This window comes from Contarinia nasturtii, unplaced genomic scaffold, assembly GCF_009176525.2.
Source record: "Contarinia nasturtii isolate CC-2019 unplaced genomic scaffold, AAFC_CNas_1.1 Cnas_scaffold_285, whole genome shotgun sequence".
Lineage (NCBI taxonomy): Eukaryota > Metazoa > Arthropoda > Insecta > Diptera > Cecidomyiidae > Contarinia > Contarinia nasturtii.
The window spans coordinates 488,225-509,349 of NW_022197640.1; the positions used below are offsets into that span (position 1 = coordinate 488,225).

The following is a 21,125-nucleotide window of genomic DNA, read 5'->3' on the forward strand; positions in this document are numbered from 1 at the left end:
CTCTCTCTCTCTCTCTCTCTCTCTCTCTCTCTCTCTCTCTCTCTCTCTTTGTGTGTGTGTCGCTTGTCGCATGAATGCATACCATTCGTCGATGTGTGCATATGCTAACTCTGTCACTCTTCCATTTACAACGCGCAAGCAATATCACATAATAAACTGTTATTGTTCTGTCGGCTGCTGCTCTCCCTCTCTATTTGCCCTGTGATCGCATCGACTCTATGGTATGGTATGCCACGTATAACACTGTTATTGTGTTGGTGAAACCCACAGAAGTAGTTTTTCGTTTTCAATCAGAAAGCTATCAGAATGAAATTTAATGCTGATATTTGGGTGTTAATAATTTCGATTAGACAACACAAACAGTTCTAATCGTGATTTCAAGGTGTTCGGACGTATGTCATTACATTATAATGTTGCGACTACGATCAAATCATTTTACGTTAATATCTGAATAATACATTTTACATACAACAATATTTTTTTTGTGCTTTCATTCAATAATTTAAGCACCTAATATTTGAAACAGAAATAGTGCATAAACCCGGACAAAATCGAAGATTCGAAGAAGGAAAAAGAAACCATTTCCGCTGTAAATGGTTTTGAAAACGAAATTATTTATAAATTGATGTGTAAATACAGTTGATCTGTTAGTGTGAATCATTGTTGTCACTCAAGTGTGAATTCAAGTTTTTGTGGATTTTTTCAACAAAAGCGATTAATCCAATTTTCAATGATAAGTTCGATCGAAACTTTAGTTTATCTCTAATTCATATGGTAAATTTAAATTCATTTAAAATATTTACAATAAATCTTTCACTTTTTGAAAAATAAAATAAAATCATAGTCACAATTAAAGGTTGAAATCTTTTGATTGCTTAACTTTTCATTGTTTTATTTTTTTTCGTTGGAATAAATTTACGTGTACTGAATTGATTGGTGATAATGAATTTTCAGATGGTCTACAATGAATAACGACAACGCTTGAATTGAGCAAATTGTAAGCAGATTGAGTTTATCGAAAGTTTCAAACAAAAACCATTTCAAATTAGCTATTAGCTAGAGAGAGAGAGAGAAAAAGAAAGAGTGATTCAAATTGGTTGCATTGACAGAGTGAATAATAATCATTTCGTCGCTCTTCCATTTGCAAAGTGATTTCAAGTAGTCAAACAAATGTCACCCGGTTCAAATACGCCACGATCAAGTGAAATGCATTCACCAAAATCCACTGGAAATAATTTAGAAACAAATACAGTCATTGCACAAAATACAAATTCAATGTCACCATCATCGGTGTCGCCGCGTACCATGTCACCATCAAGCGATCGAAATGGTTTTGTCAGCGACAGTATTGGCGGATATCAACAAAATTTTGTGAACACGGTTGGACCGTATCAAACAAATATACCGCCAAAAAAATCATTTTGCATTGATGCATTGCTCTCAAAGAACCATCAAAGCAATGGCGATCATTCACCCGATGCGAATCGTTTTCTTAGCGACGATGACACTGGCAATAAATACAGTGATGATCAACGTGACTACATGTCTAGTCCAGAAGATGGAATCTCAAGGTATGAAACACAACAAATTAATTTTTAATGGAATTTTTTTTTGTTCGAATCGAGTGTATGCATTTCGTTTTAATGCCGACGGGATGTAAAATTTAATAGATACAATCGATTTCAATGGAACGCTTACTTTTACAGGTCTGAATCACCATCATCACAACGATCCAGTCCACCAATTAGTCCGGGTTGCGAAGATCAAATGCTCGATTCACATGAACCATTTAAAAAACCATTACCTCCAATGCGACCACAGGAATTCCCACCATTTTACGGTGGATACCCATACCACTTAATTCAACACGGCAGCTCCGCATTTCATCGACCAATCGATGCATCGGGAAAACCTTTACCGGTATGATATGTCTATCTTATTGAAATTACATTACACTTCCGATAATTTCGAATGAATTAACAGTTGCGTATGCATGTTGCACCTTATGACAAATCAATTTGTCAATTTAAATTTATTTACATTGATACCACAAAGTGTGTGCACCTTAATTCGCGAAATTGTTTTACCGTTACTACCGTATTAAGGAGCTAAGATGTTGTTGTTATTCAACGACTTAATAGTTTAGCTTAATGTTATTTGTAATTATGCTTACGGTTTCGAATGCTTTTTGTTTTTTTTTTTCATTCTTACCTAATTTGGTTAATTTGGTGTTGCAGTTGCATATGAATCCAGGATTTGTGCCACCACATTTGTCATTAGAGTTTCTAGCCAAGGCTGGTATGTTTCATCCTCACTTGCCGAATTTAGCTGGTAAGTTGAAAATCTTCTTTGTTTTTTTTTTTTTGTGATGAAAAATAAACAAAAAAAAATTGTAACTAGTTGTCCTTATAAACCGACTTTGGAGTATCATTTTTGTTATTGAACCGATTTGTTTTTGTGTTTGCTCAAAGGGCTCATGAAAAAGACGAATGTTTTTCAGAAGAAAAAAATGGTTTAATGAATACTCTTTCGTTTGATTTTGCGTCGGTAAATTGACAAATTTCCGTTATTTTCTTTTTTACTCTCATTGTTCGGCCAATTAAATATTTACTCTATTTGCTTAATACCGCCACGGAATTATATGCGGCCAAATATTTGGGGATAATTTATAACGATTCCAATGTAAATATAATCGAAAACGTGCCATTTATACGCGCAATCACTTGTAATGTCATGTACAAAAATCGGATGCTGTCAATGGATGGCAAGCCCATAGTTAAATACAATCGAAACGAAAAGCATCAAAAGTCCAACAAATCAACCATTTTACATCGATTGTGAGTATAATATTGTGTGCGTTCAAACACGCAGCAAGAAGACAACATGCAAGCAAATTGTAACGGCAAAAAGAGGAACGGAGAGAGAAAGAGAGAAACATTTTGGTGAAAACACCATTCTGATACATAATTTATAAATATTCAAATATTCATTATACAAATCAAATTTGCACATCGTTGACTTTTCGATGTACACACATTCAAGGAGAGAGAAAGATAGACCTCACACAGTGTATAAGCGATTTAGCAATGCAGACGATGACGATGCGACATTTGTTGGTATTTGTTCGATCATGGCTCGATGGGGATACTTTCACTGAACGTGACAACTTATCGCCATATCGATTGCGTATAATTTCGTTGATGTTTTTTCTCGTTTTATTTCGTTTTCACTCACTTTGGGCGTTTCAATCAGTTCGATTGAATTACGTAAAGTGGAAATGAAGATGTCGCAACAATGAATGGAATTTATGATGATGATTGCGTTTTATTCGGTTTCGAACGTTTCAAAAATTTGGTCGTTTGATTGCTTTGGGATTTGCTTCTGAGCGACATCCTCATTCAAATTGTAAACAAGCATTTTTATTCGATTTTCAAATTATTGTTTTCTCGGCGAATGTAATTATGACACTTGCCACAGACATTACTTTCATATTTTTCATGGGTATTTCTATCGTTTTTTAACTGGATCTATAATCTATATACTAATTTCCAGGGATTGTTCCTCTGAGGAGGAGAAATGGTGAGGAGAAAAATGAGGAGGAGGAAGAGGAGAGCGAGGGCTATTTTTATCACAAAAATATTTTTTTTAGCTAAAAACATTTTCCTCCTCAGTTGAGGAGGAGGATCCTCCTCCTCAATTTCCTCCTCACCATTCATCCTCCTCAGAGAGTCCCTGCAATCAATGTTACTTCTTTATTTACCACGAAATATGCCAACAGTGACTTTATCAAACGCAATATATATGTATAAGTTTCTTATATTTTTTTTATTCTTTTCCATTTTGATCCATCAATTCAAAACGTCATATTTGTTTGTATTCAGTGAGCATTATTATGTTTACTTTTGATTTTCGGTTTATTTTAATCCAATTGTTCACATTCGTTTACCTGAGCGCGCGTTTGTTTTACGAAAACACGCTCACAAAATATAAGTCATCCGGCCAAAATTCGAATTGCAAACAATCGTCAATTCTTTATTCATTCAGATCAATCAAAATATAACCAGAAAAAAACACACTCGGAGAGATGATAACGAACGAAGGAGAGAAAAAACACCATCAAAATCAATACGAACACGTAAACACACACTAAGCATCAACAGAGAGTGAAGCATTGTTTGCACTACAGACAGTTTTGAAACAAACACTACTCACACGTAGCACAATACGCATCGATATTATTTCTATGTTGCACCTTACGAAAACTTTTGTGCGAATGATTGGCTCACTTTACACCCCTTTCAGTCAATTTCAATAAAAATGATGCGCAACACACACACACATGCACAACAACAAAACACACGCATGCATACTTTGGACGGTTTACGCGCGCAACACAACCAAAATACCAAAAACACACGCCATAAATCGAACACATATATGTATGGTTGACAAAAATATGATCGAATCTTTGTCAAATACTGAATGTCCTGTTTTTTTTTTAAACCAGATTTGGATCACACCACGCATATATTTGTTTGAACTGTGATTTTGATTTTTCGAATATATAAATCGTTTGTATATTTTCGATAGAATTAACATCAGCCGATCGTCGAATGCATTCGCAATTGTTAAATGACAAACAAATGCAAATGTAATTGTTATGCATCCATAGAAGTGAAATGGAGCCCCGGTAAATGGGAAAAAAAGGCACACGCATTGCACGCGGCAACCCAATTACATTGTCAAAAAGACAAACAATCACGATTTGTGCATGAAAATGCCGTTTGCATTCGGATATTCATCCGCATACGTGAATTTGAATACAACTTAATCTAAAGTCAGATTTATATCGAACGTATAAAAAATGCTTTGCCGTCAAATATGAAAATCGGCGGAAAAAAGCCCTTTCCACTGTATTCATTTTTTTACGTCAAATTTACTAGTGACAACAAGTGCATTCATCGTTTGAAAGAATAATTTATTCGCATTTTATTTGATTACACGTGTTTTTTTCGCCGTTAGTTCCGGGACCAAAAAAAGCTCAAATTGAATGATAGAATGGAGGAAAAAAACATAGAAATTAAACGATTCAAAATAATTATATTGCATATGGCATGCGATTTTTATACTTTTGTTTTCTTTTTCAATTATTTATTATTCATTCAAATATACACACGCGCGTGCACAAAAAGCGCATCAAATTCAATAAGTTTTTTCGATTTTCAAAATCCAATTTTGGCTCATGCGACAGAAAAAAAACGCAGAGAATTTATGTCAGGTTATTTCATGATCCGGATACAATTACACAATTCGACAAATATTCGTTTTGTGTTATTTTTTCATCTTCATCAAACACAATGCACATCAAGCCGATGCCTTTTTTTCGATGACAATTTTTTTTTTTCAAACTTATATTGGCAATTTCCCGAATTTCTTGTTGGACTCGTTGTTTTTTTAGTGGCATGGAAAGACTGCTTATAAATTTTATGCATCAATAAAATAATTGAAACGAGTATGGTGTGTTTTTCTGCAGCTTGGACAGATTTATCGGTATTTCAATTAATGCAATGTAGCCAATTTTTAGGCGTCAATCAATTGTTGGTGCGCATTTTATATGGCACAATTAATAAAATCCAAAATTGTCTACGATGTGAGCATAACATTGAAATGGGACCATCAAGTGAAACTTCATAAATTGTTGAGGGCTTTTTGCCTTTTCTCTCTCTATCTCTCACTCTCTCAAGTTCAACGAGTTATATTAACTAGTTGTCGTAATATAATGGCCAAATTGCAATGCTCTTCACCGCGATATAAATATCGTTATTTTAAATGCTGATTGTGTATGTAATTCAATCGATTTGATGATTATTATTGGCCATCATTTTATTTTGGGGTGTAAGACAGCAATAAAGCACTTGAAACTATATGACACGTAAGAAATATTTGGCATTAAATAAAATTGCCAAAAATTGAAATGAAACGATGAAGCTTTTACGATTATGTTTAACATGTTTCAATTGAATCGACTCATTTAACGTCATTATAAGAATTGTATTTTGTCATTTTTCATGATGTTCTAGAAAATAAAATGGAAAATCAAAAACATTGACTCATACACCATCATCATTACCATTTTTTGTTGTCGTCATTTTTCATTTCGCCCATTCAAGCCTGATTGCCGTCATTCACTTTCAATCAAATCGTATGCGTTTATTTCAACATCTCAATGTCAAGTGTCATTGTGTTTGGCAAATGAATAAATTCACAATTTGATGTAAAAGTTTCATTGATTCATTTTTGTGCGTTTGTGTGGGTCACTGTGTGCGTGCGCGCGCGCGTTTTGCCATCACATTACGAGCAGCAACATCAGCAGGGGAAATCATCAAGCCACACATCAAATGACATCAACAAAACATTTTCAATTCAGCAAAGAAAGACAAGCATTTATATGCTGATAAAAGCCAAAGACGAACCCATAAACACATACTTATCATCAATTTAATATGCGAAATAATCTGAACGCATTCGAATATATAAAATCACACAAAGTCTACATGCGTACACATACAACAGTCGGGAAAAATCGGTTAAAATACACTTGTGCCATTTTCAAATGTTTAGCAAATACTTTTACAAATTGCCTTCCCATTACCCGATTTACTTGGAATCTGTTTTGTTGGTTTGTGGGGCGGTATAAATTTCAATTTTTCTCGTTTTTTTTTTCTTGTTGTTTTTCAGTTCGGCTGACTCGTTCTTGTTTCCTCGTCGATGTCGTAAAGAAGGGAGCAATCGAGTCAAATTGTTTTTTGGCTGCCATTGCCTATTTGATTTGGGGATCGGTTTTTTTAGCTCTAGATGCTCCCATCCTTAAGCGAGCTCAGTTTTTAGTATCGAATCACAGCCGATTCTTTATGTGTTATTTACATACAATTTATTCAGATTTTCCACAATTTAAGATAAATTATGTGTCTCATCGCATGGCACGGATACGGTGAGATGAGTAGATAGAGAAAAGTGGAGAGCCAACATATTTGTTTGTTATTCAACGGATGGCAATCAAAGTTTGAATTTCAAAGTCATAAAAACTGACATACATCGAATGAAATATTATCATGCGTATTCGCGCATTTAATTTATCAAAGTATCGATGTTGGATTCCGCTAAGCCAAACACAAAACATTTCACAAATTTCATACATGACAGCAAATCTATTCGAGCATATCGATGCTTGATATAGAACCCATTTACTTAATTGCAAACCAAACAAAATGAAAACGATTCGAATTTGTTAGACAAAAATCGAAAACCGTTTTGTGGTTTGTTTGTGTTTATGTTAGTATGTATGTGTGTGTGTTTTCGTTAATTTTTCGATAATGGATTTGAATCGATTCGATAAGAAAAAATGTCTAGATAAAGTTTCTTTTCCGATATTTTCCCTCCTTCTACTTTGGATTTGTGATGCGCTAATTAGCTGTATATAACAATCTAAATCACATTTTGAATGAACCCAATTGAAAATTCTGTGCAGACCATTGGTATCGATTTCAACACGCCACCCTCAGTTGTATGCGAATGTTCGAAAGCAATGAAATGGCTAAAATAGCACCAAGAGTATCCATGGCAACAAAGATAACTTTCTTCATTTTGTTTCAATTTCTATTTTGCCGCTTGAATTTTCCATCATAATTGAGAAACTCTTCTTGCTTTGTTGGTTTTTTATTCGTGATTCACTTCCTTATTCGGCTATATAGTACGACCCAAATTTACACAAATACACAAACACATCATATCCATTTCAATTCGGTTTTTTTACCATTCGTCTCGATTTGGTTGGTTGTTTGGCTGGCTAGTTTCCAGTGTGCAAGTCGTTTATGCTCACATTTTGTCTCTCTGTCTCCCTCTCTCTCCCTTTCAACTAAACATGAAACAATCATCGAAACTAATCACCAAACCGAAAGCATTGATGTTCATGTTCAATGCGCTTCCATTGCTGCCAATTTATGCCATCGTGTATTCGTAAATACAAAACTCATACACACACACACAAACACATACATTTCGAATGTGCCCCATTGTCTCTGTATTAAATTTGTTGGTGTGGCATTTAACGTTTTAACGTCAGCCGGAAACTTTCTCTCGTTCTCCATCTCAAACTGGCATGCAGCATGGATATACAATGAAATACAACCACTTCCAATAGATATTTCGATGGGAGTCGTTTGGTTTTGCACCAAATATAAATGCGAGCAAATGTGTGCTTGGAGGTATAGTGTGTGTTCACATTTGAAAAACACCATTACAATAGAGATAATGTAGTAGACGTCTCCCCATTAGCAATGGATTATAGCCAAAAACGATGTAAATTCAAGAAGCATCGCACACACCGGGAAAATTGAAATGGTGTTTTCAGCATATTTTCAATGTGGTTGCTCATGATTTTCATCACAAATGTATATAATCACATAAATATTTGTGGTGGTTGCACCATTCCCAATAGTTTATTTGGCGTTTAAATACGCTTGTTAGATTTATATGTATATAGAACGGAAAGCATTTGCTGTCACCTACCATGATTCGTAATACACTGGGCACAAAATGTGCTGCAGGTTTTATTTTCTTTGTGTCTTTTTTCCCGTTTGTTGTTTTGTTTCTCTACATTCTTCTCGGTCCCGGTCGCTTTCTTGCCAACTCAGTTATATTTTATCGCATAGTTTTTGCCATTCCGGTCGAATTGTGTTTGTTTCGATGGATGCGTATTTATGTGATTTGAAATGTGTATGTATTTTTTTTTTGTCATATACGTTGCTCTCTTTCTATTCGTTCCCAGTGGTACTCTGTGCAATTAGCTAATCCAATTTAGAACGATCTTTCATATTGTATAAAATTTAGAATGACACATCTCACCACACACGTAAATCGAAGGGCGAATTTGTAATGTGGATAATTTTCCATTGACTGTCCGACCGAAGAAAAATAAGAACGGAAACACCAACCAGAACAACTTCAGTGTGGCACCGTGTTTTTGAGACAGAAAAACAATGACAGCATGAAAAAAAAAGAACAAACATTTTCTGCACATAATAAATGTTTGAATTTTCTTTAAGTTTTCCATCCAAATCGAATTGTCCAAATTATATTCTGATGAATTCAAAATCACATTGTTCACAGGAGAGAGGGAAAGAGATCGAGAGCCGATAGAGAGAAAAAGAGCAAGAGAGTAAAATAGTAATGCTTTTATAGCTGGTAATTTGATTGCCCAAACAATAGCAATCAATGATATCTCGGGCAAATTGGCAGAGCACGTAAAAATTAATGAAAATCCAATTTTGATGGTAAAAGTCAAGTATGCTCGTTTGGTCACGTATCGCATGGAACGAGACATAAATGAACAATCATTGAATTGTCAATATCTCATTTGGACGGCAATTGTAAATGATGCCATTCCATGTCGCTTTATTATAAATGGAGATCATGGAATTGAGGAAACGAAATAACACACACACACACACACACACACACACACACAAAAACACACCGAATTTCAACGAGATGAAATAATAATCGCATCAAAAGTAAATCAACATCAACAAACATGGGCTGTGAATTGTATATGATGACATTGGCTGTGTCTCTCTTTCTCTTTCTGGTCATAGTCATTCATCGGCTCATTACACGAATTGTTTCTGTGCATATTTGAACAATGCAGATGGTCGATTATTTTTCTTCACTCAAACATATCAAGATCGCCTGATCCACCAAAAATAATATACTTGATCACGTATTTCGCCCTCAAAACAAATCTCATCCGTTTGCTTGTGATGAGATCGAATGAGTTCTTCAAAAGAATCACATTCAAAGAATTTTTAAAATAAAAATGGCCTGAACCGATTGTGTCAATGTGTCGTCGTGAATTATATTTGGTTTTCGAAAACTCTTCACGATCCATTGAGTGCAAAACAAATAAATTCGAAGATTTTTTTTTTTACATCGATGAATGGATGATCAAAGGCAAATAGTTACGATGAAAAATTTAAAAAAAAAAAATCAATTTCTTTATTTTTCAATTTTGTTAAATGCACAATTTTCTATGCCGTCCATTGCAAAGTGTTTGTGCGGCATGCCTTGCATTAAGTAAATACATTGGAAAAATATGTTTACTCTCTATGAGACCCATACGCCTCAATAATTATGTGATTCATTTGTTTGCTAAACAGGTTCGCAATAGCATATTGAGATTTGAGTGTGACACTGAACAATGGATAAAATCATTCCACATTAATACCAATCAATTAGATCGAATTGCCAAAAAGTAAACATTTAAATGCAACGATGCACATATCACACTAGCTGAAAATTCGAATGCACTCAGAGCACATTTTATGATTCTAGCACGTCGTTAAACTATCTAAACATCGAACGGTTTGACTGTATTAGCTAAACAATCGTTTATAATTGGTATTAGTTTGGCATTTTGATTCCTCTCTCCTTTTTTTTATCGATATGTTGTGTCGATTCAGTTCAACACGAAATGGAATCATAATTCATTGTAAGCGCACAGATTTATCGAATTTATTGAATGAACGAGAGACAGAAAGAGAAAGAGAGGGAGAGAGTATTGCCTTCAAACAAGTGTCCATGTCCATGGCAATTAGGTTGGGATTAAATTGCCAGAAAATTTTATTTAAGTTGTCGATGCCATAAATTAAGTGAACGTTTTTTTTTTATTCATCGTGCATCACTTCCTCTTTTTCACTCTCGCCTATCTCCTTTACCGCCAAAAACTTGCAAAGTCGGAAATGTCAGTAGACACAAAATTTGTAACAATCATCATCGATTTTTATTATATAAATGCAGGGAAAAAAAATGTTTCATCCGATGAGTGAACAAAAATCATCGTAAAATATATATATTTTGGGGGAAAAATCATTTAGTAAGTAATACTCGATGAATTTATTATCTAATGAAACGATTGTACGGCGATCAGCTGAGTGATAAATACTCGATGCATTCGAATGGGTCATGCCATTGATATTTACTAATGTTCCAAACTTTTGTCTGCACACTGTGTCACTCTCTCTATGTAACAAACAAACGATTCGTGCTCGATTCAAGATCTGAACAACATTCTCGCATTCAATACGACTTGTCGAGCGAAACAGTGTTTTTTTTTTCAACTATTATTTTCGTTAACACCTCTTTTGTTCGCCATGAATTATACGGACTGCGTGTATTGATCTTTGCCGTTTCTGCAAACAATCCGATTCCGAAGCACAATTGGTGCACGACACTGGAAATTTTTCTAATTGAAACATGTGTCCCTTTTTCCTTAAATGCATGTTTTTTTTTTTTAGAAAAAAGGATTCTTTTTGCTTTCGACAAATCTGCTCTTCTCAATTTTCTTTTTCGTCAAATATAAAAATCGAGCAAAAGAAACTTTAACATCAAAAATTAAACATTCAATACACTGTTCCATTTCGAAACGTTTCCGATTGGTTCTGTTCATAATAAAGTACACACAGCGCGTAAAAGTAGTGAGCAAAAAAAAAAAAAAAAATACACCGAAAACTCAAACTGGGATACGGTTCATATGATTATAAATCAAATGGTTGAAAACCGCAATAAATGTTAACGCACTTTGATCCCTTTTTCAATTAGATACAATTAAGAATCGTCACTTAGCTTGATGGTTTTCTCTATCTCCTCTCCTGTGTTACTCTCTACCTCTCTGTCTCTCTTTCAGCGCATGCAATGCCGAATATCGTCCCATTGATATTGCCTATTGTAGCTAAAACATACTAAACGATGCTAAAAGGGAGCTCAAAATTTTTCATGACAGATGGTACTGTTTACTATTTGTATAACCAGCAACCAGTTTTAGCAGACATAAAATTTACTTATGGCATTGTGAGCTGCTGCGACATTTGTTTTCCTCCTTGGTGTTTTGAACGTAGTTGTTGTGCACTTTTTCCGCTCACTTTTATTTTATGTTGTTGTTGTTGTGCATTGAATGCATATACCACACTAAACATCGACAAATGATCGCACCCGGGAAGTGCATAATCTTTATTAGATGAAATTATCGTAAATGCCATAACAAATTAAAAAGAAACACAAAACGAGGGTGATATCAAAGTAATTGGCTGACTTATTTAGAGAAATTTGTTATTCATAATTAGCTTATATGGTGCGCAATTTTTTTTTACATGATGTCACACACATACACACACACACACACACAGAGAGAGAGAGAGAGAGAGAGAGAGAGAGAGAGAGAGAACTCTATAATTGAATGAACAAAAGGAAGCTAATTTCCAAGATTTTTATGGGAAATCTTATGCAAAAATTATCAAACGATGATAATTTAACACCCTTTTCGACAATAATTTTCAGCTATAATCGTTGCATCATAGATATCGTAATATTATGACGAGTATGTTGAATTTGCGTACGTTTGCCCAAGATAAATAAATAAACAGAATAAAAGTGATTGTTGGCTGGTTGGTTCCATTTGATGGTTAAACAGCGTCTTTTAGGTGGAAATGTGCGAAAATATGCTCATTGGATTAGGCGAATCCACTCTGTTGATCTGAAGAAAGAGAGAGAGAGAGAGAGAGAGAGAGAGAGAGAGAGAGAAATGAAGTATATACACACACAAAATCATTATCATTTAACATTAGTCATCACCGTTGAAACTGTGTTGATCCAAACGTAAAAGTGTGCAGAAAATACATTCGGTTGATCTCATTCGCGCCGCAACAATCGTACACACATCTGTGTCATTTCAAATAAACGATATTTAGATAACAAATTACAATCAATTTATTCATTAGCCCTCAAAATGATCCCTTTTTTGTGCGCCGCGTATTGTTATTATTTGATTTGAATTTAGCAGGTTTTAAATGTCCCTAGTAAAATAAATAATGTGTATATATATGTGTGTGTGAGTATTGTTTGTGCATACATTTGCCAAATGTACGTGTCTCTCGATGGATATTTGTACAATGAGGCCTGCCAATCGGTCTGTTCTTTTTACTCAATCTCTCTCTCTCTCTCTCTATCTATCTCTCCCTTTGGGTGTCCTTACTTCCTGTCTTATTCAGTCGCATCGTGAAAATACGTGAACGTCATGGTGAGAACGGCACACGAGTTTCCAAAGCATCCCTATGCCATTCGCAATGAATTTTGTTACACAACAACAACAAAAAAACACGTAACGTCGCTCATTTGCCACAACAAATCGAGCCGAAATAAAAAGCAATTGACGATCATCATCTTCATCATATGCCAAATGAATGTGTTTATTGTGTGCTCTCATTGTTTCACTCTCATTTAAATTATACATTCATCACATTTGAAATGTTGTCGCTTAACATTCATCGAAATCATAATTTTTAAGCGGCACATCGTCATCGTCATCATCATTCAACATTAACATATTCTCCGCCATGCAGATCGGCCATATCTGCTTTGCCATTTAGCGGTGGCGGTGGTGTTCTGTTGATTTCTGTCTATGTTATTCTAACGCTCATGTGCAAATGTGTAAATAAGTGCTTCGTTCGTTTCAATTGGTGCTTATGCTCATCATATTATGTCCTCGTATATCCGGCACACACATAAACATCAACAATCAGAGTTCAAATAATAGTATTTTTCGGTCTCTTGCACACACATAACACCCAACCGATGAAGGTGTTTTGCATTAAAAAAAGACAACCATTCACACCATTAACACGAGCATCTAACTACATATATCTGCCTTTTATTTGGGGATTTTAATATTTATTACACTATTGGGATTGACCGAAAAATTATGAATATTAATGTAGCATATATTTCAGCATATTGTTGAATATGATACTTATCTGTCGTGCGTGTCGCTCATTTTAGCCTAGACAACAACAACCAGAAAAAAAAATTCTCAACCACCGTTGATCTTCACTTCACATCGTATCTTTTCCTTCATTCATTTCCCCCGGAATAAATTATCACCGTTATTAATTGCTTTTTCAATTTTCATACACTCCAGTTGAGCTTTCAGCACGTACAATTTATCCAAAATGAAAATCAAGTGAAATTAATAATAATAGAAGAGAGAAGAAAAAAATATGGAACAGATTATCACAAACAAAAACACCACCCCGGATTACATTTTTCGAACAATGACAGTAGTTATATTTGATAATTCTATCACATACACATAAGAGACATACCCGACCCAATGAATTAAACCAGCCGGCTAATAAATCCATAAAAACAAAACTGACAAAGAAGAGAGACGAGAGAAAAAAAAGAGGATCGAAGTAAGCATAGAGATTTCTATGGATTTTCATCACATCAAGCAATCTGTTCGGTCGGAGAAAACTTTTGGTCGGTAAAGCTGCGCAGCATTCACACTGAATACGAAAACGATTAATTTTAGATTCACTTGTTTGAATCTCACTAATACTTTATTCATCCATTTTGGAAAATGAGCGTGATCACTCGTTTCGATGCATATACATAGTAAATGATTTATAGTAAGAACGAGATTAAGAATCAATCTATTTGCGTTTATTTCATGCGGAAAATAGTGCTAAACTAGCTTTGTTTGCATCAATAATACCATATACCAGCCAAACGAGCCTCTTTTTGATATGGTCGACTTGAGCCATTTGCTACAGTTGTTCAAATTTGAACATATTTTTCATATTTTGCAAATAAAACGAATCGTTATGATTGTGAGGGTGACACATTTCTGCTGATCCAAGAAAAACAAAAATGGTTAATATCTTTGTCGTCTTGAATTGCTTGCATAGCCCATCATCAACAATTCGTGTACATAAATTGACCAACATTTACTAAAGTCGAAAACACCAATGAACACTAGATTATGAATGGATATACAATTTTACATATATATGCGTATATGTAGTGCAAAAAGCCAGAATATTCGAATTGCACAATATTTGTTCAACTAATAATCCATTTGAATGCTGATTGTTGCATTATATTCCTTACAGAATCGTTTCGACAATTTTGAATCCAATTTTCAAAAGCACATCCACATGGTACAAACATTGAGAGTATTTTAAATTTCTGTATGAATGTCATTTTGGGCTATTTACCTTTTTCATTTCATTTGTTTTTGCTGATAGTTTTGTATGTGTGCATGTGTTTTTTCTTCTTCTCCAAATGCAATTGCGTTTTGCAAAACACGCCAAATATAATTCGACAAAATGAAGCAACCATAAGCAGAAAAGGAAAGAGAGAGATGTACAACAATAAAAGCGGTCGAACATTTTTTTTTTTTGGATATAAATATTTACGATAATGTGAGGAAATGTATGCTATTTGTGTAACATGACCGAAATGCTTCAAGGGAAATTCAAATGAACGACCGAACAAATATACAATGCAATCATCTTCTGCACTGAACAAATAATATCCAATTCATACTTGATTTGTAATATATTTGCGTTTAAATCGGTCGCAAGTCATATTTTGAACGGCAAAACAATTTGAACATTTGCACCGAAATTGCAGTGTGTGACAGAGATGCTTTCACTTTATTGTCTTAATAATCTGAAAGTAACAGAACAATTGAACACATACACACATATAAACATTATTACTAACTGGTTGAATTGCTCTGTGCGGTAAATGCCAACAAAAAGCGTATAATAATAATCAACACAATCAATGTATAAACAGTAAAATAAACATGTATATTCGACATTCGGTACTGTGTATGTGTAGTACACATCCAAAACAGATCTATAAAGGAATTAAAAATGTTACGATTTAAAATCAATTGTTAGAACATTGTGTCATCATTTTAAGTACTGACTAAATATGCACTGATTCGGAAAATTTAAATCCAATGGACACAAATCTGTTTGAATGAAAACTAAAAATTAGGTCGATACACACATTGATTTATATTTTCAGCCCATGTGTAATAAAGACGATCCATTCATGCCTCTTTGTTTTGTTAGTTTAACTCTCTATTTACATTAACACCTCTAATTTTGATCCATTTAACAATGACTTAATTTTTAAATTACAAACAAATGCACCGCTTCTGTGCAAGTTGTGCAACTCTCTATATTCATTCTATTCGTGAGGTGTGTGTGTGTGTATGTGTGTGTGTTTATCGTCGGCACCCTTCCAAACTCGCTTGTTGTATGTCTCGCCCGACAAATTTTTATTTTATCGCTTTTTTAATTCATTGGCAACACCAAAAGTGACAAATTCGAATGAATAGAAACGTAGAAAAGGGGACCAGGTTTATTACTGTATCCGTATTTTACGGTGATGCCTCGATTCTGTTTATATTGTTATGAATGTTGTCGAAATCCTGAAAGTACCGCTTAATTCAATAGTCAAAAGCAACACAGAGAAAAAAACAATCTTCGACAATATGCGGCTGTTATTAATTCAGTGGAATACGCATAGAGAGCGATAGAAAAAAAACTTCTATTTTTGTGCACATACGGCGAGCAATGGAAGAGAGATCATAAAAGAGAAATTGGTGCTGCAAATGAATGGGATGAAATCGAAAGAGATACACACACACGCGCGCAGAGAGAAAGAGAGAGTGAAAAAGTGCATGATAGGATTTAATCGGCTGCAAAAATATGGTCAATAGTTGTTATTATTTCTGGTTATGTGTTGACACATATGGTGTTAATTTCCCTTCAATTAAACCATCAGGCAGACAATTAACAAGGCACCATGCACCAAAGCCAAACATCAAACCAGCATGCATTCACCATTCACGCTCATACCGTCGGCTTTTATGTGCTTCATTATTATGCAATTTATAATCGCATTGGATACGATTGTCATCGTTGCATTGTTGTTTATGCCAGCCGTAAAACACATTTAATACATAAAAAAATGCAACCGAAATCGCAAATTGGATGAAAATCGGTTGATGGATTTTTGTCAAAGAGTAAAAAAAAAAAACTAGAAAAAAAATTGGAATTGATGTCATGTCAAACTAAAGCCAAACATTTTCGATTGTAATCCGGTCATTGTTTTCGATGTTAATGCCAATTGATTTTACAAATTCACCCGTGATGCACACTCAAAACGCACACTTGATTACTTAAATTAACCAGAACAGTTTTTTTACCATATTGGACTGTTGACATTTCCACCGGAGTTTGTCGGGTGTTTTTTCTGTCCCTATTTCACTGTCAGCAAACAGTCTTTGCGAACTTAGATTCATCAAATCGATTTAGTTGCCGTTTTGCTTAAATGCTTGATGCATTTCAACCAACTCATTCGCAACGCCATATCCGTAAAACTATTTTGAATGTGTAATTAAAATGACACTAATCATGTTACAGCACTGAATTTTAAATAAACACAAAGTGTACAAACCACGCATCGTCTGTTCTAAAGTAGCACGGATGCATCGTGCGGATGATGTGTGTCTTGCCAACGAAAACATCACCATCACAGTTAGCCGAGCATGTTTCGATTGAGCATGCATTTAAATGTTAATAAGTATAAATAGTACATATGCAGCATTCATTCCTATTAACTGCTCATGTTTGCCAAACTAATTTGGTTTTGTCCTTCTTCTTTTACATTTTGTCGTTCTTTTGGCTTACGAGGTTGAGGCATATGAGAAAATCTCATACAACGAACAATGTCACCGCCATTTTTAAGGCAAAATCACTTTACAAACAGAATCAGTTTATACGACTTTATCAGTTTATTTGGAACCATTTTTTTTTGTTCTGCACAATTTATCCACAAATATCACTAAAAAAAAAAATTTTGATAATTTTCAGGTGGTCTTCATATGCCGCATGCAATGTTGGGAAAAACAAGACGACCCCGAACCGCATTCACATCACAACAATTACTCGAATTAGAAAAGCAATTCAAACAAAGTAAATACTTATCGCGACCAAAACGATTTGAAGTGGCCAGCTGCTTACATCTATCCGAGACACAGGCGAGTAAAATATCAATTTTTAAGCGTGCAGCAAAATTACAACATCGAATTTGTGTGTCTTTGTTTTCATCTATGTTTTATTGCATTAATGATTTTATGGGCCATTTATTTTTGTCATAATATATATGATTGCGACGGCGGTCTTGATTTGAATTCATCGCAAAATTCATTTTTGGTTCCGATTATTACTTGAGTGTTGCATCCCATCGATATGTAGACGTCAATAAATCTATTCAGTTCGATGAGCTCAGCTCGTTTGCTTAAAAGGGATTGGTGAATTTTCTGGTGTGTGTGTTTTTTCTTCATCAAAATAAAAAAATCTGCAGAAGATAAATACCTTAGTGTCTATGTTCATTGAAAACGACAGACACATAAATGACACCGACGACGACAGCGTGCACGACAATGACATCAAGCAATTTTCTGAATATGAAAAATTAATGATAGTCCGTCAGATTTGGTGAACATGAGACTAAAATATTCAACAAAAAAATGCCAACGAAACAATGTATATGTGCGCGTTTGTTTGAAAAAAATAAAAAAATAAAACAAGAGCACCATTACGATTTACCATTATCATTCGCCACTGAAAATACTATTCGAATAAGATAGAGTTTGTGAACACAAATACCGATTTTGAAGATTTATGTCGAAGTTATTTCTTCACTGTACTCTCTCTCTCTCTCTCTCTCTCTCTTTCTCGGTTCTATCTCTGGCTATTTATTTGTTTGTTTGCGATCTCTTTAGCTACAAAATCAAATCACTTACGACTTGCCAAAGCAAAAATACAAATCCAGATAAATGTTTCATCATATTTAATTTTTCAATCTTGTTCTTTTTCTAAGTCGTAATCATCGCATGTACTTGGCTATGTTTTTATTTCTGTTATTCTTTCCTCTTCAAAAACATGTGTGTTAGTACGCTGAACATGATCTGATTCTCTTTTTTTTGGTGCTGTTGTTTCTGTGCTGCTGTTGTTGTTTACCCTAGAGCTTTGGCCAATCCGAAACGAGAAAAATAACAACAACACGATCGAAGTGTGAATACATTCAATGTTCGTATAAATATGAAAACAAAAAACAAACCGTACATACACACTTGAAATGATTATCCTTCTGATTGTCGGTTTTCCCAAAATGATAACACATTCATAACACCACTGCATTACAGCATGGATGCTAGAAAAAAAAGCTGTAATCATTGCAGACATTTTCTTCCAAATATTTTCATCGTTCATTCTGTCACTGCCTAATTCGAATAGTTTTTGAAGCAAAAACTTTTTCCCATTTTGTCAGCATATCACAAGCAAAGAAATGATAATCTCATCGCAGAGCATATCTCTCATCACCGCACCAACAAATGGATTCGTATATATTCTATGTAATGATGCGGCACACGTTTGCACCCACAAAAGAATCAAACACAAATATTACAGAGAAACGCCCACACTTTCAAACTCACCCCACTCTTCCGCTTTCGTTCCATCTTTTTTTTATCTCGTGCTGTTGTTGCAATTCAATTTAATATATTATTCTAGGTATTTAATGATTCGATAATTGCTTTTTGTACTAAATGTGTATCATTTTTTAATTTCTATTGTATAAAAAAATGTGCAGGTTAAAATATGGTTTCAAAATCGTCGAATGAAATGGAAACGGTCAAAGAAAGCACAACAAGAAGCCAAAGAGAAGAAATCATCATCGTCATCATCGGGATCATCGTCATCTGTGTCGACATCATCGTCATCGTCAACTTCAACTCAGGCAGCGATCTCAGTAACACCAACAACCACCAACACGGCAAATCTCGTCCCAATTCAATCGATAAACGGTGGACCAATTACCGACCACATGGTCTCGAATAAATCAACAGCCGATAAAATGCTTGACGCCAATCTATTGTTAAGCAATGCAAATGGTTTTCATCCAAAAACCATGACCAATTTGGAGCAACATCATCGACACATCGTCAATTTGAGCTCGAACTTATCCGAATACAATAGCAATATATCGATCGAAGAAAGTATGCAAGCGGCGGCCAAACTAAATCGCCGACCCATGATCTTTGCCGATGGAAATCAAGACATTCATTTTAGACCGTATGTCGTGTAATAAACGCTCGAATATATTCTAATGAGTTACATATATTTACGATTTTTTTCATACAATTTTCGTTCTTTTTCGTTTTCATATTATAATTTTCTGAATGTGAATATTTCAAAGCTCGAGTTTTTATGCACACTGTATAGTTAAATACAAAATTAATTCAATGTAAGTTTGTATTCTAGTCTATTCGCATTTATTTGCAGAAGAATATCATTTCATCGTTATTTTTTACACAAACACGCACATTTTCTTATTATTTTCTTCGTTTAAAATGCTTTTTCTCTCCTTTTTACATAATTTTTTTTTATTTTCATTCTATTTAAGAATTGCTTAAAATTTGATAAGTTCATCAAAACAAAAGTATTAATTAAAAAAAAAGACGTAGTTTAGTGAATCTATTCATTCGCGTAGTTGACATTATGTGCTGTTCGCGTTATGCAATATTATCAAGTTGCCAATGGTGAATGAATTGAAACTATGAATTTGGGTCACATGTTGGCAACTTGATTCGGTTCCAACATTGATATTCACCGCCAATTCTCGATATCACATGCACATTTTCTGGAAAAGAACATACTGAACATCTCTCACGTAAATAAATCATTGTCCACGTTGTTATTAAGAGAAAGTGATGCACACAAAATCATTTTGAATTTCAATCATTAATTCACACTTTAAGATAAATTCTATCTAACAGAAAATTAAAGCAAACACCTATTGTCATCCAAGTATAATTTCAAGCTATAATCCACATTGGTGTCACACAAACACTTAAACGATAAAATTGATATATAGATGTATTCGTGTTTTTAATAAGTAAATTTGCGTGAGTTAATATTTTAAAGCATCTATAGAAAATTAAGCAAATCTGTAAATAGTTCTCTTAAAAAGGATTAAGAAAAAAAGTCATTAAAAACCAAAAAAAAAAAAAAACGATCACATTTATTTAATCAGAGTTTAATAAAATGGTCTCATATGCTATTAAAATTGCCCCTTCTTTTCAACAATCACCATATACATTACACATACAAAATTGTATAATATTTTATGAGCGAATTTAATTTAATGAA

The 21,125-nt window shown here is 34.2% G+C and overlaps 1 protein-coding gene across 1 annotated transcript; it reads left to right on the forward strand.

Annotated features, from left to right (window-relative positions):
- Positions 1-382: 382 nt before the first annotated feature.
- On the forward strand, positions 383-20,292 carry LOC116337660 (brain-specific homeobox protein). Its single transcript, XM_031762413.1, has 6 exons — positions 383-774; positions 955-1,571; positions 1,707-1,920; positions 2,238-2,331; positions 17,784-17,950; positions 19,567-20,292. The coding sequence occupies exons 2-6, from the start codon at positions 1,171-1,173 to the stop codon at positions 20,059-20,061; spliced, it is 1,371 nt and encodes a 456-aa protein (XP_031618273.1). The 5' UTR covers positions 383-774; positions 955-1,170; the 3' UTR covers positions 20,062-20,292.
- Positions 20,293-21,125: the final 833 nt, after the last annotated feature.